The 18,054-nt window shown below is 40.9% G+C and overlaps 1 protein-coding gene across 1 annotated transcript in view; it reads right to left on the bottom strand.

Moving 5' to 3' along the window:
- Positions 1-18,054, bottom strand: part of TENM2 (teneurin transmembrane protein 2) — a 619,525-nt gene that overhangs the window by 17,801 nt on the left and 583,670 nt on the right. The window contains exons 21-26 of the mRNA XM_066560474.1: positions 17,354-17,497; positions 15,591-15,840; positions 12,620-12,640; positions 8,525-8,757; positions 6,904-7,058; positions 5,535-6,409 (exon numbers count right to left, since the gene is read on the bottom strand). Coding sequence (XP_066416571.1) covers positions 5,535-6,409; positions 6,904-7,058; positions 8,525-8,757; positions 12,620-12,640; positions 15,591-15,840; positions 17,354-17,497 — 1,678 coding nt within the window. The remainder of the gene's footprint in view (positions 1-5,534; positions 6,410-6,903; positions 7,059-8,524; positions 8,758-12,619; positions 12,641-15,590; positions 15,841-17,353; positions 17,498-18,054) is intronic.

The following is an 18,054-nucleotide window of genomic DNA, read 5'->3' as shown; positions in this document are numbered from 1 at the left end:
AAAAAAGAAAAAAAAAAGAAAAAAAAGAAAAAGCTTTCCATGATTTTACAGAGTTAAATTTCTTTAGAGGTATAAAGCCTGAGGAGGGGGGAAAGAAGGAAAGCTGCTGGAAGTCAAATCATACCCTTTCCCCCTTTCCTGCAGTATGCTCTAACTGTGTGCATACATTTGCTAAAGAAGCAATCCCTTGGATCTTAGGGGCAAGAAATGGGGACCTGAAACAAAATCAGCATTCCAGTCTGACACTCTGCTTGCTGCAATTCTCTACTGGTACAAGTCTCTCACCCAGCCGCTACCAAAGCACAGGTGCTTCTAGAGAGCAGAAAGGCAAGAAAAAATGTCCTGTGTAGATAAAGGGAAAAGTTTAGGCAGAGATTGAAACCAACTGGTTGTCCTTGGGAGGTAGAGATGCAGGGAGCAGGAAGCCTGGAAGAGAACTGGTAAATCCATTGCACTGCCTGAGAGTAACAGAAGAGAAGAGGAGCACGTTTAGTACCATGGAGCTAGCTCAGTTCATTGCAGGCTGTGGTTAGCTGTAAAGATGAAAACAAAATCAGAGCTTTCAACATGGCTTTACAATTAAAACACTCAGAAACCTCACACTAGGCCACCTGAACCGTACAGCATATCGAAAAAATTAAGACACAGATTGGCTCCTCAGTTAAAATGAACAAAATATATGACTTTCAAATCCATTGCAAATGGTTGCACCCATTCACTGAATATTGAGGAGGAAGGAAAAATCACCTGTGGAGCAACAAACCTTACCAGAACCAATGGAAGTATTAGGCAAAGAAGGAAATCAATAAAACAAAGCATCGTGGGACCTAAAAGGGACCAATGATACATTGTGTTCGTTTAAGTGCTTCAGGATCAAAGAAAGATTAAGCAGCATGATTTTCCTCAATATAGGCACAAGTTTCTCACCACAGATATATATATATTTATATATAGATATATTATCATATCAGCAAGATACTGAAAAAAAAAGATAATATGTTGAGATAATCTATGAAAGTGGGTTAAGTCTTTATTGAGGTCTTCACAAATAGTATTGAAAAGCACTCCAAAAGAATAGCTAAAGGAAGAACTTGATCCAGCCAAGCATCTGTCTTGCAGGGGAAAATAAAAAGTACAAAAAATGGACAATTTCAAAAATTTTAAAGGTTAATAAGGCCCCTTAAGAGTCTGTATGTGGGGTGTTTCATGACGAGCAGAGTGAGGAAGAGAGCACTTGGATGTCAAGTCTTACAGTACAGACAGTGTTATTTAGGACAAACTAGAAAAAACTATGAGTGTCTCCAGTGTGACTCTGCAGTACTCGGTGAACTTCCAGAAAAACGGATGGTTAAATTCCCCATCAGCAAATATATTTTAGGCAATGCAAATGAGACATTAATTTAAAGTTTTCATTCACATTGCTGGGTTTTTAATTAACCTAGGAAAAATTCCTGGGGATTGCTGTGGGCTACTCACTGGAAATCTCTATTCAAAGTGTAAGGGCAGTCTAAAAAGTAAATATGGATGTGGATGTACAGAGATTGAAGCAGAAAAATGAAAATATTCCAGTGCTATTTCAAGAAATGATTGTTTTACCCCTGCCATGGGGTGTGTTCCCCAGTGCTGGTCACAGCTTTGAAAGCAGCAACAGTAGAAATTAAAAGGGTTTATAAGCAAGTGATGAATACACTTAAAAAAATACATACAAAAGTACTCTCATTGAACATATGCAGACCATTTAGATTAAGAGTGAGATATAGAAAAAATTCACTACTTAAATGATATATACACACACTCTGATACCAATATATAAAGAAGGCATTTCTACTCTGTCCATTGTATCAAAATAAAATCTTATTTAAAAATACTTTAAAGGTAAAAAAATAAAATGAATATAACAGAAACCTTTTATCTACCACAAAATTTAAGTGACATATTCCTGAGGTTTTTTAGAATTTATGTATTATATGAGAGCAAATGCTCAGTCGAATACAACACTCAGACATTTATCTGAATAATAAGAATAAACTATATATTAATTAAATTATTATGTACTTCTCTTCTTCATGTCATGAACCTGGGTCTAATGAAGTAAAAAACCCAAAATTTACAATGAAAAATATATTAATTGACCTGGTGTCTTCTGCAGAAGCAGTCTCTACCTATTGCAGTGTGTGACACAGCATCAGCCTGGATGAATCAGGTCTGAGAAGGCAACCTTTACATTTTCAACTGAGGTGGCTTCTGGGTACTCTGAAATTCCTGAGCTTTTCTTACTGACTTCACTTACAGTAAGGCTTCATCCCAAGTTTTTCTACAAATAACATCACAAGGGCAAATAACCTTTCTTTATCCCAGTGTCTTAAAACACAACAAACAGCATCTTCCCACTGCTACCTCACCAACTCTTTGCTAACTGTGGCCAAGCAAAGAGTTACCCCTGCCAGCAGGCAAAGCTTTCCCAGGACAGCTCTGGGTGACAGAGGCACAGAGCTGGTGGCTGTCTCTGCAGCCTGATGGCTCTGAGCTGCCCATGGCCACACCTATAGCTCAGCCTTGACCATGGCGAGCACCTGGCACCTTCTCAGGTAGCTACAAACATCTGTGCATCTCTTCAGTGGGCTTGTGACAGTGCCCTGAGGGCTGCTGTCCCCTGGCCCCCGCTGTGGCACTTCTATTTCTCAGGCAATTTTTATGAGCAGCATCTCAGCCTCAGGTTTGAGTCGTGCTCCTGACAGCTCGTGGGTGGAACAGGAAGGGCAGGGCCATATCCAGCACTGCAGAGAGGAGGAACAGCAGCTTCTGACTTAACACAGAGCTGGGCAAGGCACAGACCCACATACATTTACACACACCCCTGTTTTCTCTCCCTTTTAAAACTCATTCCAGAAAAAAACTGCAGCACTGTCTCAGGATGCTCCCTAGACTGAGAGGAATACCACTGGGAGCTGCTTCAAAGATCTGTGCTTCAAGCCCAAGCCAAGCCTAAATTACCCCATGTGAGCCTGCTGGTAGCTGTTCTATTATTGAAGAGCCTTGGCTGTTCCTGCTGCAAATGAGTTGCATGCACGTGCACAGATGCTATCTATAGAATTCACATATGGAGTGTGCACACACACAAACCAGCCTGTGTCTGCAACTCTCTGCTGATGCAGATGCACACCTAGATTAACTGTACAAATTTAATTCTGAGAGCATTTTCAGGGTAAAGTTGAAATTTTAAAATTTAAAATTGAGAGGAATATACCCAATAAGATAACACAGCACTTCAGCGCCTGGTTGATATAAAGGCACTGACATTAATTTTTCATAAGAACTTTAGCTCATGTAGTACTTTACCACTAAAAGACCTCTGTTCTTTTCCAGTTCTGCTGCCATATTAACAATTTTGACTGCTGATTATGTCTGTATGAACCCATGAATGTAACTGCACAGAAAACTATTTTATTGTCCTTATAAACTCTCATTGGCTGAATACTTCTTTTATCTTCAATTGGTATTAAGTTATAGCTACCAAAAAAATTTCAGAATGATGAATAAAGAATTTTCTCTTAGGAGCTGTTTCAAAGAAAAAACAAAAACCAGAAACCAGTGCTGGGGGACTGTGGACTGTGATTGTTTAGGTTCGTATATTCAATTTAAATAATATATTCAATTTAAATAATGTCTTTATGGTTCTCACATCTATGGGCTCTATGCTATGAGAATGTATGTACAAATCTGGGAGAAACGAGTTATTTCTGCTGCCTCATCAAAGTTACTAATTATCTAAGACAGTACCTCACGCTGTAATATTTAGATCTAAAGATGGTATTTAACTTCCACTGACCTGAGGCAAAGGTTGTGCATCTTTTCTTCTTTGATCTTGGAAAAAAATCTGCAGCACTATGTACACATTAAATGATATTTTCAGCTGATCTCAGTAAGACATCAAAGCCCTTACCTTCTGTATTTCCTTAGGAATCATAATAGAATTTTTCTAATAAACCATTTTAACTTAGCACTTGGTGTGACTCTCAGACATCAGTTATGCCAGTTTTGTAACCAGTAACTCTCTGATGACATTTTTTAATGTTTCATGGATTTTCACATAGTTTTAAATTAATTCACTATTTAGCTTTTGGTGTTTTGAGAAAAACCTAATTTATATGACTGCATCTTGAGCTACCTATTCAGGAAAAAAACCAAAAAAACCTTCTTAGAAGGGTATCCACATCTCATCAGCAATAATATGAAATTTATTCTGTCTAGTCAAGTGAGCTTTTAATTGAGCTTATAATCAGCAGGTAATACCTTCATGTGGTCATGTAACTGAACTATTTGTGGTGAAGAAATAATTTTTGCCAAATATGAAGGACAAAGAAGCCCCTGCCCAGGTGAAGGCCCGGGCTGGAGGAGAACAGTGAGCAGCTGGGCACGCAGGGCCCCACGAGAGGGCACTGCTTTCCTTCCAAAGGGAACTGTGCAGCATCCCTGCTGTGCAGGGCAGGCATTCCCAGCACACTGAGCACAGCTCCCTCCATTCCTGCATTTCTTACATTTTCTCTGAACAGAGGAAACAGGTGGCCAAGCTGAATGCATCAATAAACTAAGAGGTGTGTGCCATTGCTAGGCTGTGACTTGAAAATAAGCCTGCCATTTAAAATTATATATAAAGCTTATTCCTATTTTCTACTCACTCATTTGGGAAATGATATTTTTTAATCATTAACTAATTCAGACAAAATATATGGCATCATATTTGCCATACTTAAATATATTTTTCAATATGTCATTTAGCTTCTCTTTTTAATATTTTTTTCATCAAAAAATGGCAATGAGACTACTAAGAACAGGATAAATATTAATAAAACTGGACTAGTTTTTCTAGATTTTTAATATACTTCTGAACCTCATCTCTTCTGATGAATTTCATTTAAAGAGGAAGTTCTGTCTATTTAATCTATAGGCTCATGAACACCAGTGTGCTTTTGGGTTATCTACAAATTATGGAAGTTACACCAGGGGTCTGACAGATAGCTGGGGATCTAATTTCCTCACTTGTCTCAGGAATGAACAATCATTGAAGTTAATCAACATTTTAACAACCATGAGTAATATATGAGGCTGAACAGAAAGAGAGATAATTTGAGTTCCAGAAGAAGCTGCAGCATGAGGGCTCCTAGAGAGAGCAGCTCTGTGGGAGCTGCAGGGGGAGTGCTGGGCTGCTCTGGCTGTGGGCAGCTGTGCTGAACATGAGCAGCAGCTTAACTAAGCCAGGGTTCTGGCCATGCCACAGAGTCCTCTGTGCTGGGCAGGGACGAGCTGCCCCAAACTCAAACCCCAGGCAGGGATTTAGGGGGATCAGCACCCACCCAAAGGACGCCATCACAAAGCCACTTAACCATTTCCAGCATCACTCTGGACTGAGCTGCAACGGCCTTACTCAGCATCATTGAAAAACCTACAACAAATTGCAGCAGGGTCAGCCTAGGGCCTACTCACTACCATTGAAAAAATAAACGTACACTTAATATATCCAAAAACATTCTTACTCATAAAACGTTGTCCATCCTGTTTCATCACTCTTCGTTGCTAAGAGACCACTGTTTCCATTATATGTCATTAATCCGAGCTCCAGGGTCTGTGTTGAGACCAGCTTGAGTCCCCCATTGGTGCCAACAGCCAGGGTGACAATCTGATTGTCCGGCATCAGCAGGTGGCGGGGCATCCCGCTGGCGTCCCGGCGCACCTTCAGCGAGTTGCCGTTGTTGTCCATCACCTCCGTGACATCGTTATCGCTGCTATAGGTGAAATTGTACAAGTACTCCCCAGTAACGAGGCTCAGAGTGTACTGGTGAATCCCATCAGCATTGAAGACATACAGCTCCTGTTCTCCTGGAGATGCAGCTTCATATTGGTTAAAGGAATTAAGAACGGGCCTGTTTTTACTGACAGCCCTAATGCGGATATTGCCGAGATCAGCTATGTAGATGGTACCATCTGGGGCCACAGCTAAGGAAGATGGTGAATTTAAGATGGCATCAGTGGCATACCCATCATCCCCAGCATAGCAATTACAGTTGACATCATTTTTGCAATCACAGTCTGAAGCTGCCCCTGCAAGAAGGCATATTTCTCCATTGGTAGTTACCTGGCGTAGCCGATTAATTTTTTTTTCATCTGTCTCACTGATGTAAAGAACTCCTGTGTGTGAGATGGCAATGGCACTGGCTGATTCAAGTGCAGAATGAATAGCCAGTTTGCTAAGAGAGTAGTCTATACCAGGAACCTGGCAGTGCATGGGGCGTCCAGCAATAATGCTAACTTGATGGTTTTCTGTGATCCGTAAAATAACATTGTTCTCTAGGACATAAAGGGAGTTGTCCATGGGATTGACAGCGAGATCAGTAGGCCACTCCAGCCGTACCTATGAGTTGCACAAATTATTACTGTAAAACTCGAAACTGAAAAGTACACTCCTAGTGTTTAAAATTCCACGTGTAACAACAGCAAATTAGTGAGGGGTTTATCAGTGTAAATCATGAAACCAAGTCATGAACGGCAACTATTTCAAACAATGATTTTGTTTTTCGGAAATATTAAAGCTACGTGCAGTTGTAACTTTGGCTAATTGTGTTTCTGTGCAAGAATGAACGCTACATTGTGGAAGCTCTACAATAATTACAGAAAAACAGGCAATTAAGACAATAACTCCCATTATCTCAACCTTATTTCTCTATAGTTGCATAAATAAACTGTGTTAGCCACAGTAAAAAACATGGTTCACTCATTTCAGTAACAAATCAACTACATTATCATCTTGTGCTGCATAATGTATTTCTTAAGTGGCCAGGCAGTCTTCCAAAATAGATGCCCATCTCTTCTAAGGCAGAGAGGAAAATAAATGCAGTAAGAATCTACCTGGGTGACATCCATGCTGGAATCACAGCTGAGAGGTCGAACAGCAGTTAGGTCATTGGAGCCCAGCAGGGTCGATATAATTCCATTCTGATCCACTTTTCTAATCATAGTGGCATCAACAAAATACATGAGTCCATACTTATCCACTGCAATTCCTGCAAATATAAAACCCAGGCATCAGGGCAGCAGTGAGGCTCCTGGCTTCAAGGCGGGCTTTGTCTTGTTTACAAGATGGTGAATTTCGTTCACTTCTCCTTTTCCTTCCTCCCTCCCAACCTAAGTACAGGTCCTGGAACCCTCCAACAACCCATAGTTCTGCCACAGAAATGGCATCAAGCAGGTTTATCCCTCAAGGCTTTAAAGAAAACCACAGAAATCCCCAAATATGCCAAAGACCCAGCAGAATGCATCGGCTTATTTCTAGATTCAAACTCTCTGATATATTACATAAACCCAATTAAAAAATTATCTCCTAATTTTACTCAGAAATTTGAGGCATTCCTTTCTTAATCTGAAGAATCTAATGAGGATGAAGAATTTTTTAGAAATCTTTTAAAACACCTCCAATTTTTCTTTGACAACTAAGAGGACATTGTATTATTTCTGGATGTTTTTTTTAATTCTTTGACCTGTTGCAGTGGAAATACAGAAAGAAGCTTTGGTGTTTCCAGATGAAGACACAGGGGTTGCCAGCCTATAAAATAAGGGAAGGTTCAATGCCTGTCACACTTTGAGTCCTTAGAGAGGAAAGGCACAGAATGGAAGGGTGCTCCCTTGGAAGAACAGACAGATGCTGCTGCTGCCTGTTGGGCAGAAGGGCAGCCTTTTTCTCACTTGCCTTTCTTTCCTGCTTTGATTTGGTGCACTGCCTTGTCCATTTCTCAGGCTGAAAATAAAATATTGATCTAAAAAAATTCTGTCCTCAAGTGATTGCAGTGCTCATCCCACTGGGCAGTGAGTGAAGATACAGCATCATCTTTTTAATTTCTAGGTTTTAACTGAAACTACTTCCTATATAAAGAAACTGGAATTTCCATTTCTGTGTACCTTTATGATCATCTAGTTATTTTCAGCCACTGAAAAAACCCAAAGATGTTTGAAACACATGGCAATACACCTGATTAATTCATCCTTACAATTAAGATGAAACAACAGAGAAAAAAAAAACTTAAAAAGAAACACATCCCTAAATCTCTATATCATCTTGAAAACCTTTTGTCAAAAATTAGAAACTGGAAAGGGCAAAAATCCTTTTATTTTTTTCTCTGACTCTGAAGAAAAAGGAGATACATGGAGGAAAAACTCAGAGAAAAGCCACAGCAAGCAATTTCTCTCCCCAAAGACTGCATCTCAAGCAGTAATCAGTTTCCCAGTTCACACGCTGGCTTCTTGGAGTGAGCGGTACCCTGCTAATTTGTGTTCTGTTCTCCTTTTGCAGCACTCAGTGCCGGGGTAATAAAGTTTGCTTTAACTAAACAAAGCACGAACACTTGCCAATCCACTGTAATTAAAGCCTAGAATAAAAATCACCGAGCAAGGAGTGATTTAATTGCCAGATAATTATTTCCACATCCAGCCTAGCTGCACGCAGCCATTCTCCCGGCTTCTTTTCCTCCTTTACCTCGAGGGCTCATTAGGGTTGCATCCACTGCCTTTCCTCCATCCCCACATCTGGCTTCATCGAAGGGCAGGCACTGCTCTCCTGTCCCTGCCACCACTTCAGAGTTACCAGCAAGGTCCTTCGTGCCCGTGAGGGACTTGACTCTGTAAATCCGTCGGCTATTGGTGTCCGACACGTAGAGGGAGCCTGAAACAGGGTCCACGGCCAGATAGTATTTATGAGCAGGATTGTTGCTTTAGAGAAAAAGAAAGCATAAAACAGAAACAGCTGAGCAGTCTAGAAACTTCACAGGCTTTCAGAGCTTGGATACTCATCAGGCACAGAAAGATCTGGAAAGAAAGTCTGACACCTTTGTACGGAGGTGAGGTCTAAAGGACCATCACCTGAGGACCTGACTTGATTAGGGCTTGGTCAGTGTTCAGAGGGATTGTAATTTTAAACCTCACTCATCCTTCTACACTGAACCTTGCACGGCAGAGCCCAATAAGCCAGAGCTGCACAGCAGTCTTTTCCTCTTGATCTCTTTAGCCCTTTAGATCTGCTCCAGGTCAATTCTCTTTGGCTTATCTGTTTCCCCCCTCCCGCTACCTTGTTTAACTTCCTTTGGAAGCAGAAGTCATAGGAGTAGGATCAAAGAATCAGCTTCTGAGTTACTTAGATTACGCCACAAGATTTGTGAGGTCTTGTATAAATAGGAGGCAGAGGCATAACAAATTTATTTCTAAAGCAAATTTGTTCTCATTCATTCTTATCAAGAATCTCATTTACAGCAGATGAAGTTGGTTATATAACTAAAACCAGAGATCCCCAAGTGTCTGACTTTAACTCCAAACCTTCTGTTATTGAAAAACTGGTCCTCAGTTTGTGATTGGAATGGGCGCTCATATGGAAAGCTACTTCTCTTCTGAAATATATGTTTTTTGACAGCTTGTCACATTTTGGAACTACTTTAGCAAATCATCTGCAAATTGAGAAATGTCAATCTTCACAATATATATACATTCACACACACAGAACTGCAGTGCAGAAATATTTTCAAAATCTTGCCTGGCTAGTTTTACTCAGTTTATTTGGATTTTAAGCATGATGTGAATTTTCCAGCCTTTGGAGCCTATGGGTGAGCGTAAATAAGGTCAATGGTGGTTTCAAAGCATAGAAGACAAATGAAGACGGGAAGAAAAAAAATGAAGGTTACTTACCAGTAACCAGAGATATTTGCCTCCAAATATCCACACTCCTAGTTTCATGTGGCAAAAGTGCCCATCTCCAAGAGTGAGGATACACAGAGGTAAGCTATGATGGACATAAGCCATTCCTTGAGCAGAATCGCTGAAACTATCATAAAGCCACTTTCGGCAGATGGATCCATCGGCACACCAAGATAACTGTGGCCATGTGGTCATGACCAGATTTGGAGGAATGAGGAGGCCCCAAAATATCATTTTCTACAGTTATTTTCCTTTATGCCAGTCTTTGACATGCCATGGGTTTAGGTCAATAATGGTTTGTTCTAAGACTGTAGAAAGCAGGAAGGAGATTGGTTGGATCTCAATTCAGTAGGCAGAGGCAATACCATCTGCTGAAGTCTAGGAGTGTAGAAATTAGAGATGAAGAAATACAATAAACAAAAAAAAATACTTGGCAGGTTTATTTCATGCATGGATCTCAGAGTACTTTAAAAAGATGGGTGTAGCACCCATTTTACAGAGGAGGAAACTGAGGCACAGAGAGGTTAAGTGGTGTAGACAAAGTTATGCAGGGAAACTAGTGACATGCTTGAGATTAGAGGACAATCTCATTATTCCCCAGGTTCATCTCCTTATCTTCAGCAGCAGACTGCACCTCTTCACTACACCCTTACCACATTCCTTCTCATCCCTCCAAAAAAATGCTCAATCTTCTTTGCAACATAGAAAAATAGTTCTTTCCACTTTAGAGATTCCTCCAGTCTCCCAGGTACCTGAGCCATACAAACACCTGCATGTTTATCACTGCTTCCAAACTCTTTCCAAACTCTGCTCTGTTCTCCCACCATGCTTTCCCCTCACACTGAAGAACACTCTGCTGTGTCACTGGTGTTATGCTGCTCCTCACAAACACACTCAGACTTAGCTCAAGGCTGCCCTGCAGCTGGTGCCTTTTGCACGGCCCTTGTCAAACAAGTCACATCCCCCACCCTGGCCAAATGGGCACCTCCAGGAGCTGGGCACAGGCTGGAGCTGGGCACAGACACTGCTGCTTGCACCTGGAAGGGAGGGTCCTGCTGGGCTCAGTGGTGAGACAGAGCTGCTCACAGGGTGCCCAGGGGAGCAGCTGCCACCCTGCAGGAATGGAAGGGTCTGTTTTGTTTTACACATGACTTTGCCAGGATGTGCCCACCCCTGTCTCCCCTCTGCCCTTAGCCAGACCGAGGTGTGCCCAGGATGGGATAAGACATGAGTCAGGGTAAAGAGCAATGGTGGAACATGGGATATGGGAATATTCCCTCTCCTCTCCTGCAGTCATGGTGCATCCCTGGAGCTCACCCTGCCTTTCTCCTCTGGAATCTCCCCCAGGGCAGCTGTGCCAGGGGTCAGTCACAAGCTTTGGTTCCAGATCAGAGAGCAGCTCACTGGAGCTGCAGACCTGTTCCATACTCCTCCCCTCTTTTCTGAACTAGGTCAGGGAACAGATAGTGGAAAACTCAAAGCAAATTTTTGAGGGAATTTGACAGAAAATGACTGCTGGAAAGTAACATGCACTCGCTGTGCTCCCAAAGAACCAATGAGACTAGTACCTCAAACAGGGATTTGTTTTATAAATGAGTACTCAATATTTCTCAAACTGGCATCCAAGCAATTAAAGACCTCTGCCTCTCTTTTCTCTGCACCCTTGCAATCTTTCACTTGAATTATAGGAGGCCAAGGATTGTAACTTGCTTTAAAAGATTTTCCATGGCATTCAGTGCTGCTCAGAGGCCCCTGCCAATAACATCTGTGCCTCCAGCCCTGAGTGAATGTGTGGTCACCACCACCTGCAGCCTCACTTTGCTCTCTGAGGGAGCCTGGGACCCAGCAGCAAGTGCAGCTCATTCTCCCTGTTCTTCTCACAGGTGCATCAAATTCTGTTTCAACAGCAGCTTTTCTTTAAGCTTACCCTAAAGAGAAGCTGTCCAGAGCAAATCTCTAAGCAGATGGAAAATTAACTAGGCTTAGTTTAAGCAAATGAGGAGCCTCCAGCATCACCAATAATCATCAGCAAATTGTGAATGAATTCACCCAGATAAGAACAGTTAGGGGTGTCACTATGCCAAAATATATTGTTAAGGGGAAATGATCCTGTTTAGTCCAGACCATCTATTCCATCAACTTGTATCACAGAAATGGAAAGTATGGTTTAAAAAGGGTAATGCACAGGACACTATGAAACAGTTTACAGGAGCTCTTCTTGTTCTTGCCCTTGATTTTCTCCAGGGTGAACATCCTCCCTGTCCCAGGTGTGGTATGTCAGGAGGCACAAGTGTTTCCTATGCTGCAGCCATCCAGAAGACCTAGTGCTCTCCTCCTGACATCCAGGAGGGTCAGGCCTCCCTCCTGAATCTCACAGTGACTGCTTCTAGTGGTTGCACACAGCCAGCTCCACAGGCTGGCTATTAAATGGGTTTGAAAAAAGAAATATAAACTAAATTATGGCAAAAGAAAGCGGGTTCAGAAAATCATTAATGACCAGAAAATGAGTTTTTGACCTATATGCAGTCATTAGTGCTTTTGCGAACCTTTCTGGCATTTGTGAAAATGCTGTTGTAGTTTACCTTGACCATTTAGACCAATTATAGACAGCAGGGAGAGGTGTTTATCTGGAAGTTAGCTTGGGGTTCATTATACTTGCATTCTACTAGAAATTTCTAATTACTGTCAGGACTTATTGGCTGCTTTTTGACTGCATTTTGTAATTGCTAATGCTTATCATATTCATAACACACAATTAGCACACAAAAATGTTTCTATATATGGTACATGAAGAACATAACATTACACAAGAAGCACAACACAAAAAGCAAACACAATGAAGCAAACAAACCATATCAAATTATATGGGAAAGAGCTCATGTCTTACCTATGTTTAAACTCTTTATTTCTTTATAGAAAGGGAACAGAAGAAAAAAGAACAAACAGTTAGCTGAAGAATAGATGGTAAAGCAAACATAGTATTTGTTTTATTTTACAAAAGGACACAGGAGAAGATATCTCTTTTCAGCACTAGCCTTAGCTTAGTTTCCAGACGAAGAGTGACTGGGAGGGGTAGAGCTGCAAGCTAATTCCCTATATGACACCCCTGCCCCCACCCCCCTCCCCTCATATTTAGGAAAATTTCTGAACCACTGAAAGAATTTTCCCATGGAAATATGTGTAGCTTGGGGGCTAGGAGTGAGAGAAACTGGCAGTTCTCGGAATACAGAACTGGGCAGGGGGAAGCACTGGTTTTGGACATTGTCTGCCAGTTGGAGGCAACCTCTTTAATCAAAACAGTTTTCCAACAGGCTATTTCTAGACACATTCTTACTATGCAGTTTGTTTTTCTCTCCTCTTAGTCTCTAAAATAATTGCTGAAAGCAAGTTTGGATGCTCCTTGGTGTCTGTTTAAGCCTATCAGAGCCAATGTCAGGGTAAAAAGGTCCCTTCTAAGGGAGCAGTAAGTTACAGTACAATGGGAGATAAACAGCATTAACTGATCCACAGCTTACTGCCCAGACACAAAGCCCAAGGAAAAGTGCTCTCTACTTCCCACAAGAAAATGAACACACTCTGCACTCACACAGCATTTCACTGTGTTGATGTAATTTCCATTCAGGAATATGCACTGAACAGAGCAAGGAGGTTTGTGACTCCTGAGCTGCAGCACTCCAGGCACAGCCCCCAGCTTGCAGCCCCATGTGCAGTGCTGGAGCCCAAATTCCTGCTGGCCATTCCAAGCAGGCACCTTCCCAGAGCACAGTGTGAAGGAAATATGCACACTGGGATATTCTGACATATAAGGGCACTCAAGATTTATAGGGGCTTAGGTGAAACCAAAAGGACATCAGCTGTGAAACCTAAACAAAGCGATGTTTTTGCTTTGTAATATTTGAGGATGTACTGATTGTAACATAATCCAAATTACTTGATATGAGCTGAAGACTCTGCTCTCATTCACAATTAAATGGCTCAAATCTTCAAACTCTTACCCATGTAACTCATGCAGATTTCAAGATGAGCAATTAATCACAATTACTGCTATAGATTATGTTTGCTGGAATGGACCTTAATTCCCTTTAGAGGAACGGGGGGTAAAAGACATCGTAATGTAATCCTAAAGTCTGCAAATCCTAAAAATCTGTATGTCAAGTCCTTTGCAGCTGTCCAACAGCACTGACAATGCATCAGCTTCATTGTTAATTGCTTCTAGTTATAACAGAAGCTAAAGAAACTATGCTATGGAAAACAGACTTTCATAAAGGAGGAAGTGGACAACAGCAGATAAAAATCCATCTTCTATTTCTTTACTGATGTCCTTCCCAATTTTCCCTCACACATGATGAAAACCCAAGTTCCCTTCAATCTCTCTCACAGAGAGAGGAAGCAAAGTACTCACACTAATACTGTTGTAAATTTTGAGGCAACATTTTCAAACACAAGGTGGGCTAGGAAACTATCACTGGCTGATATTGGTAAGTGAGGTACATAAAAATGCATTATGAGAGATAGCCTAATCTGAAAATGTTTCTCCTCACCTATAAAGCTGTAGTCATATTTACCAGAAAGCTAAAAAGATCTGAACAATTTAGAAAAAAACAATTAGCATATTCTGTATAATGCAGAGTTAGAGTGCATATTGACATAAATATTTATAGCAGGTCACACTTCCATGCCAGCTACCTTCTGTGGTTTAAACTGAGCTGCTAGCAGAAAGCACTGGATGATCCATGACTTTAAAAAAAAAAAAATAATGAGGCAGCCTGATGGTGTATGAGGTAGGTGTCAGAGAGTGATTTCAGAGTTGAATTGGCCTGAATCAGATCTCTTTTCTTTTCTATAGAATCAGAATTCACAATAGTGACATCAACAGAATGACATGAATGGAAGAGAGGTGCAAAATAGAGCTAGGCCTCCTATTCTTTAACAGTCCAATCATTTTGCACTTTTTCCCACTAATTAAAAACTAAATGTGGAAGCAGAGGAATTGCTTATTGGTCATATCACTAAAAAAGACTTGTGACCTAAATTCACTCAATGTACTTTGCAGTTCTATCCAATTTCCAGCAGCACCAATGCTGCTGCCTGAGTGGGCTCCAGGAGGGGCAGCAGACAGCCAGGGCATGCTATTTTTCCTCATTTTTCTGCAAATACTCAGTAGTGCTGTAAGTATAAGGTCAGTTACATGAGTTAGGGTTTGAAGCAATAGCTCTTGCCTCTCCTGGAAAAATGAAAAAAGGAGATGGAACAGAAATGGGTGAAGTGGTACATTCTACACTCATGACTTCCCTATTAAGTGATCAAATCTTAAGCTTGGAGGAGGGCACAGGACAGGGGGAAAGAGTTAAAATCTTAAAAAGAGTTCTGATGATGCAAAATGAATCTGTATGTCATCCTGAACTGCACTTGTCAACCTAGAGAAATAGACTCACAAGCATGGTGAAGAAATGTGAAAGTGGATCTCAAAACCACTGGCAGGAGAAGCTTCCCTCTGACCTCATGAGATTGTTACACCTCTGCCTGTCACTGTGGCTCAGTACCCAAGGGCAGTCCATTCTAGACTTTTCAAACAAAACTAAAAGATGCACTGAGGGAGGGCAGCATCAGTGATCACTAAGGAGACACAAAGAGATGTTTTGTACTTTCTGCACAAGTTAATTTCTGCTCTTAAGTCCTTCGCTTTAGTCACTGCTCGGGTAAGTTACAGACTTTGAACTGTGCATTTCTGTGCCCCATTTCTCCACTGGAATTTAAATAGGTTGAAAGTGACAATGTTTTTCAAAATTATAAGAAGTAATGGTAAAGGCTGATTTGAGCACAGGCTCCAGAAGCGAAGCACTGAGGTGAAGCCTTACCTCAGCTCCAGTATGCTGGTGACATTCCTGGAGGGGAAGATACGCCGGATATAGTTAAAATCCCCAACAAAGAGACTTCCATCAATACCCACTGCCAGTGCCACAGGGGCCAAGAGCTTATTTCCTTCTGCCAGGCCATTGCAGCTGGGACAGGAAATGCTTCTGCGGCGCCCGTTCCCCATAATGCTGGTTATCACAGCTGGCTGCTGAGTGAGAAACTGATTTTCTCCGTTGCCTTTGTGCAATATACCTAAGGACAGAGAGGAGAAGAAGTGGTTATTACCACTGTTCATTGTAGGGGACTTGAGGCTGTTTTCTTCTCAACAGCTGCTGTTAAGGACTGTACATTGAAATGACTCTGGCGTTCGGTTTTTCAATGGTGCAAAAAGAGTGGGAGGTTTTTGCAGTTGTAAAAATAAAGGTGTAATGAAGATTCAGCGTTAAAATCCACACACATACACACCCACAGACCCAAACCTACACTCAGAGTCCTTTGGTATTCATTATGAAAGAAAACCCTGCCTCAGCTCTGGCCTGGGACTGTGGTTTAGGTTTCTGAGTGGGTGGAGAAGAGCAGCTCCTTATTTGTGTCACACTCCAGTTTCCTGTATCATGTTTTGTTTGGAATTCTGTGCCAACCTTACTGTTCTCTTTCCACCTCTCAGTCCTTCACACTTTTTTAATGGAAAATGAAAAATGAGAAATGGAGGAACCAGAGAAAATGATAGCTCAGAAAATGAAAAGATAGGAGAAAGATCAAACTCCCAGAAGGGCTGCTAAGGATCAATGATAAAAGGCAAGAGGGAAGCTGGTGGTACAGATCTCTATTAGACTTCAAGAAAATACCTTCAAGATAGGATTTATCTTCAAAATATTTGTTCAAAGAGCAGACCCCTGCTCCAAGAAGGGAGTGGATTTTCTGACAGTGAGATCATATTCTGTGTCATCAAAAACTGTGGAAATCTGGCTGGAAACTTTCAGCCTCATGTTCTTGTGGGAATGAAGCTGTACGACCCTAACATAACTGGCTCCCTACTGGTGGCAACACTCTCTTTTGGCATGTACTACCCAAATGTGGATCCACTGCCCAGCACTGGAAGTGAGTTCAAATAGCCTGATCTTGCCAATTCTGAACAATAATTTAGATTTATTAAGCATAAATACATTTTTTATTTGGTAATGAGCAGCAGGAAGGCTGCAAACGACACTTTGCAGGGAACAAATAAAATGTATTCTGAGCATTCAGCTCTGAGCATTCAGCATTCAACTCTCCAAAGAGTTGTTGGTAAAATACAAAGATCACCAAGATTCAGCTCAGGATATGGGAAGACAAAAAGAAGTGAGGAAAAACCAAACAGATGACTAATGAGAAAGGCAAAGGAGAGTCAGTATCTTGTCACAGACTCGTACTCCTTGTAAGCTGCATTTCAGGTTAGGGGGAAAAGGAGCTCAAGCAAAAGGAACCAGGAATAGATGTGGTCAACATGAGAAAAACAGGGAAGACAGAAAGATATTACAGGGGAATAAATGAAAAACAGAATAGAGGATAAAGATTAGGACTTTAAGAAATTCAGCCTGTGCAGAACAAAAAAAAATGTGTTAAAATTCTACAGAAATTTTCTGACAACTGAAATATGCCTCATAGCTTAGTGAACTAAAGATGAAATAAAAAGAGTGGAGAAAACACATTTTGGGGAGTGTAAGTATTATGCAAATAAAAACTCCATGTAGGACAGAAAAACACAAGGAATGAACTAACTCACCACTCTTGACATTAAGTACATGATGTTTATCCAGAGACCATCCTCCTAAGTTTGAGGGATCCAGTTCAAATCCTTGCAGCAGTGCTGTCCTCTTCTCCCATAAAATGAGACTGGGACAAGTCTCATATTCAAACCCCACAGACACTGAAATGAAATAAAATCTAATATACTTGCTGAACAAACACTGAATTAAATGTCCAGAGCATGAGTATTCCAGTCCCCCAGCCCCCTCAAGAAGATGGAGAGATTATATTCCTCACTTTTATTCTACAATATTATATTCAGATCTTTGACTAGACACAAATTTAAAACTTCATTCACATGTACTCTGCAGGGACCTGATCACTTCTATTTTAAAAGCTCACACTGGGAAGTGATGGGTTTGCTGAGAGGAGAGTGAGAAATAAAATTTTTAAAATATAGTAAAATTTTATTGAATAATTAAAACTATCAGATAGCAGGACAAGATAAATTCTTAATTTGCCAGATGTTCACAGCATTTATTTAGCATATTCATTTTACATACTATATACCAAAGGGCAGTAAAAACTTTGTGTGCATTTAAGCACAATTACACAGGAAAGCAATATCCCATGCAATAACATAAGAAAGTGAAACTATAGCAAAGAAGAATTTAGAAATTATAGAAAATAATTTAGATTAAAAAAAAAAAAAAGCTGCTCTTTCCACACTGGCACAGC

The sequence above is a fragment of the Molothrus aeneus genome, chromosome 15 (genome assembly GCF_037042795.1).
Source record: "Molothrus aeneus isolate 106 chromosome 15, BPBGC_Maene_1.0, whole genome shotgun sequence".
NCBI lineage: Eukaryota > Metazoa > Chordata > Aves > Passeriformes > Icteridae > Molothrus > Molothrus aeneus.
Note: the sequence above shows the minus strand (reverse complement) of the source record. Positions and strands in the feature narration are given on the sequence as shown.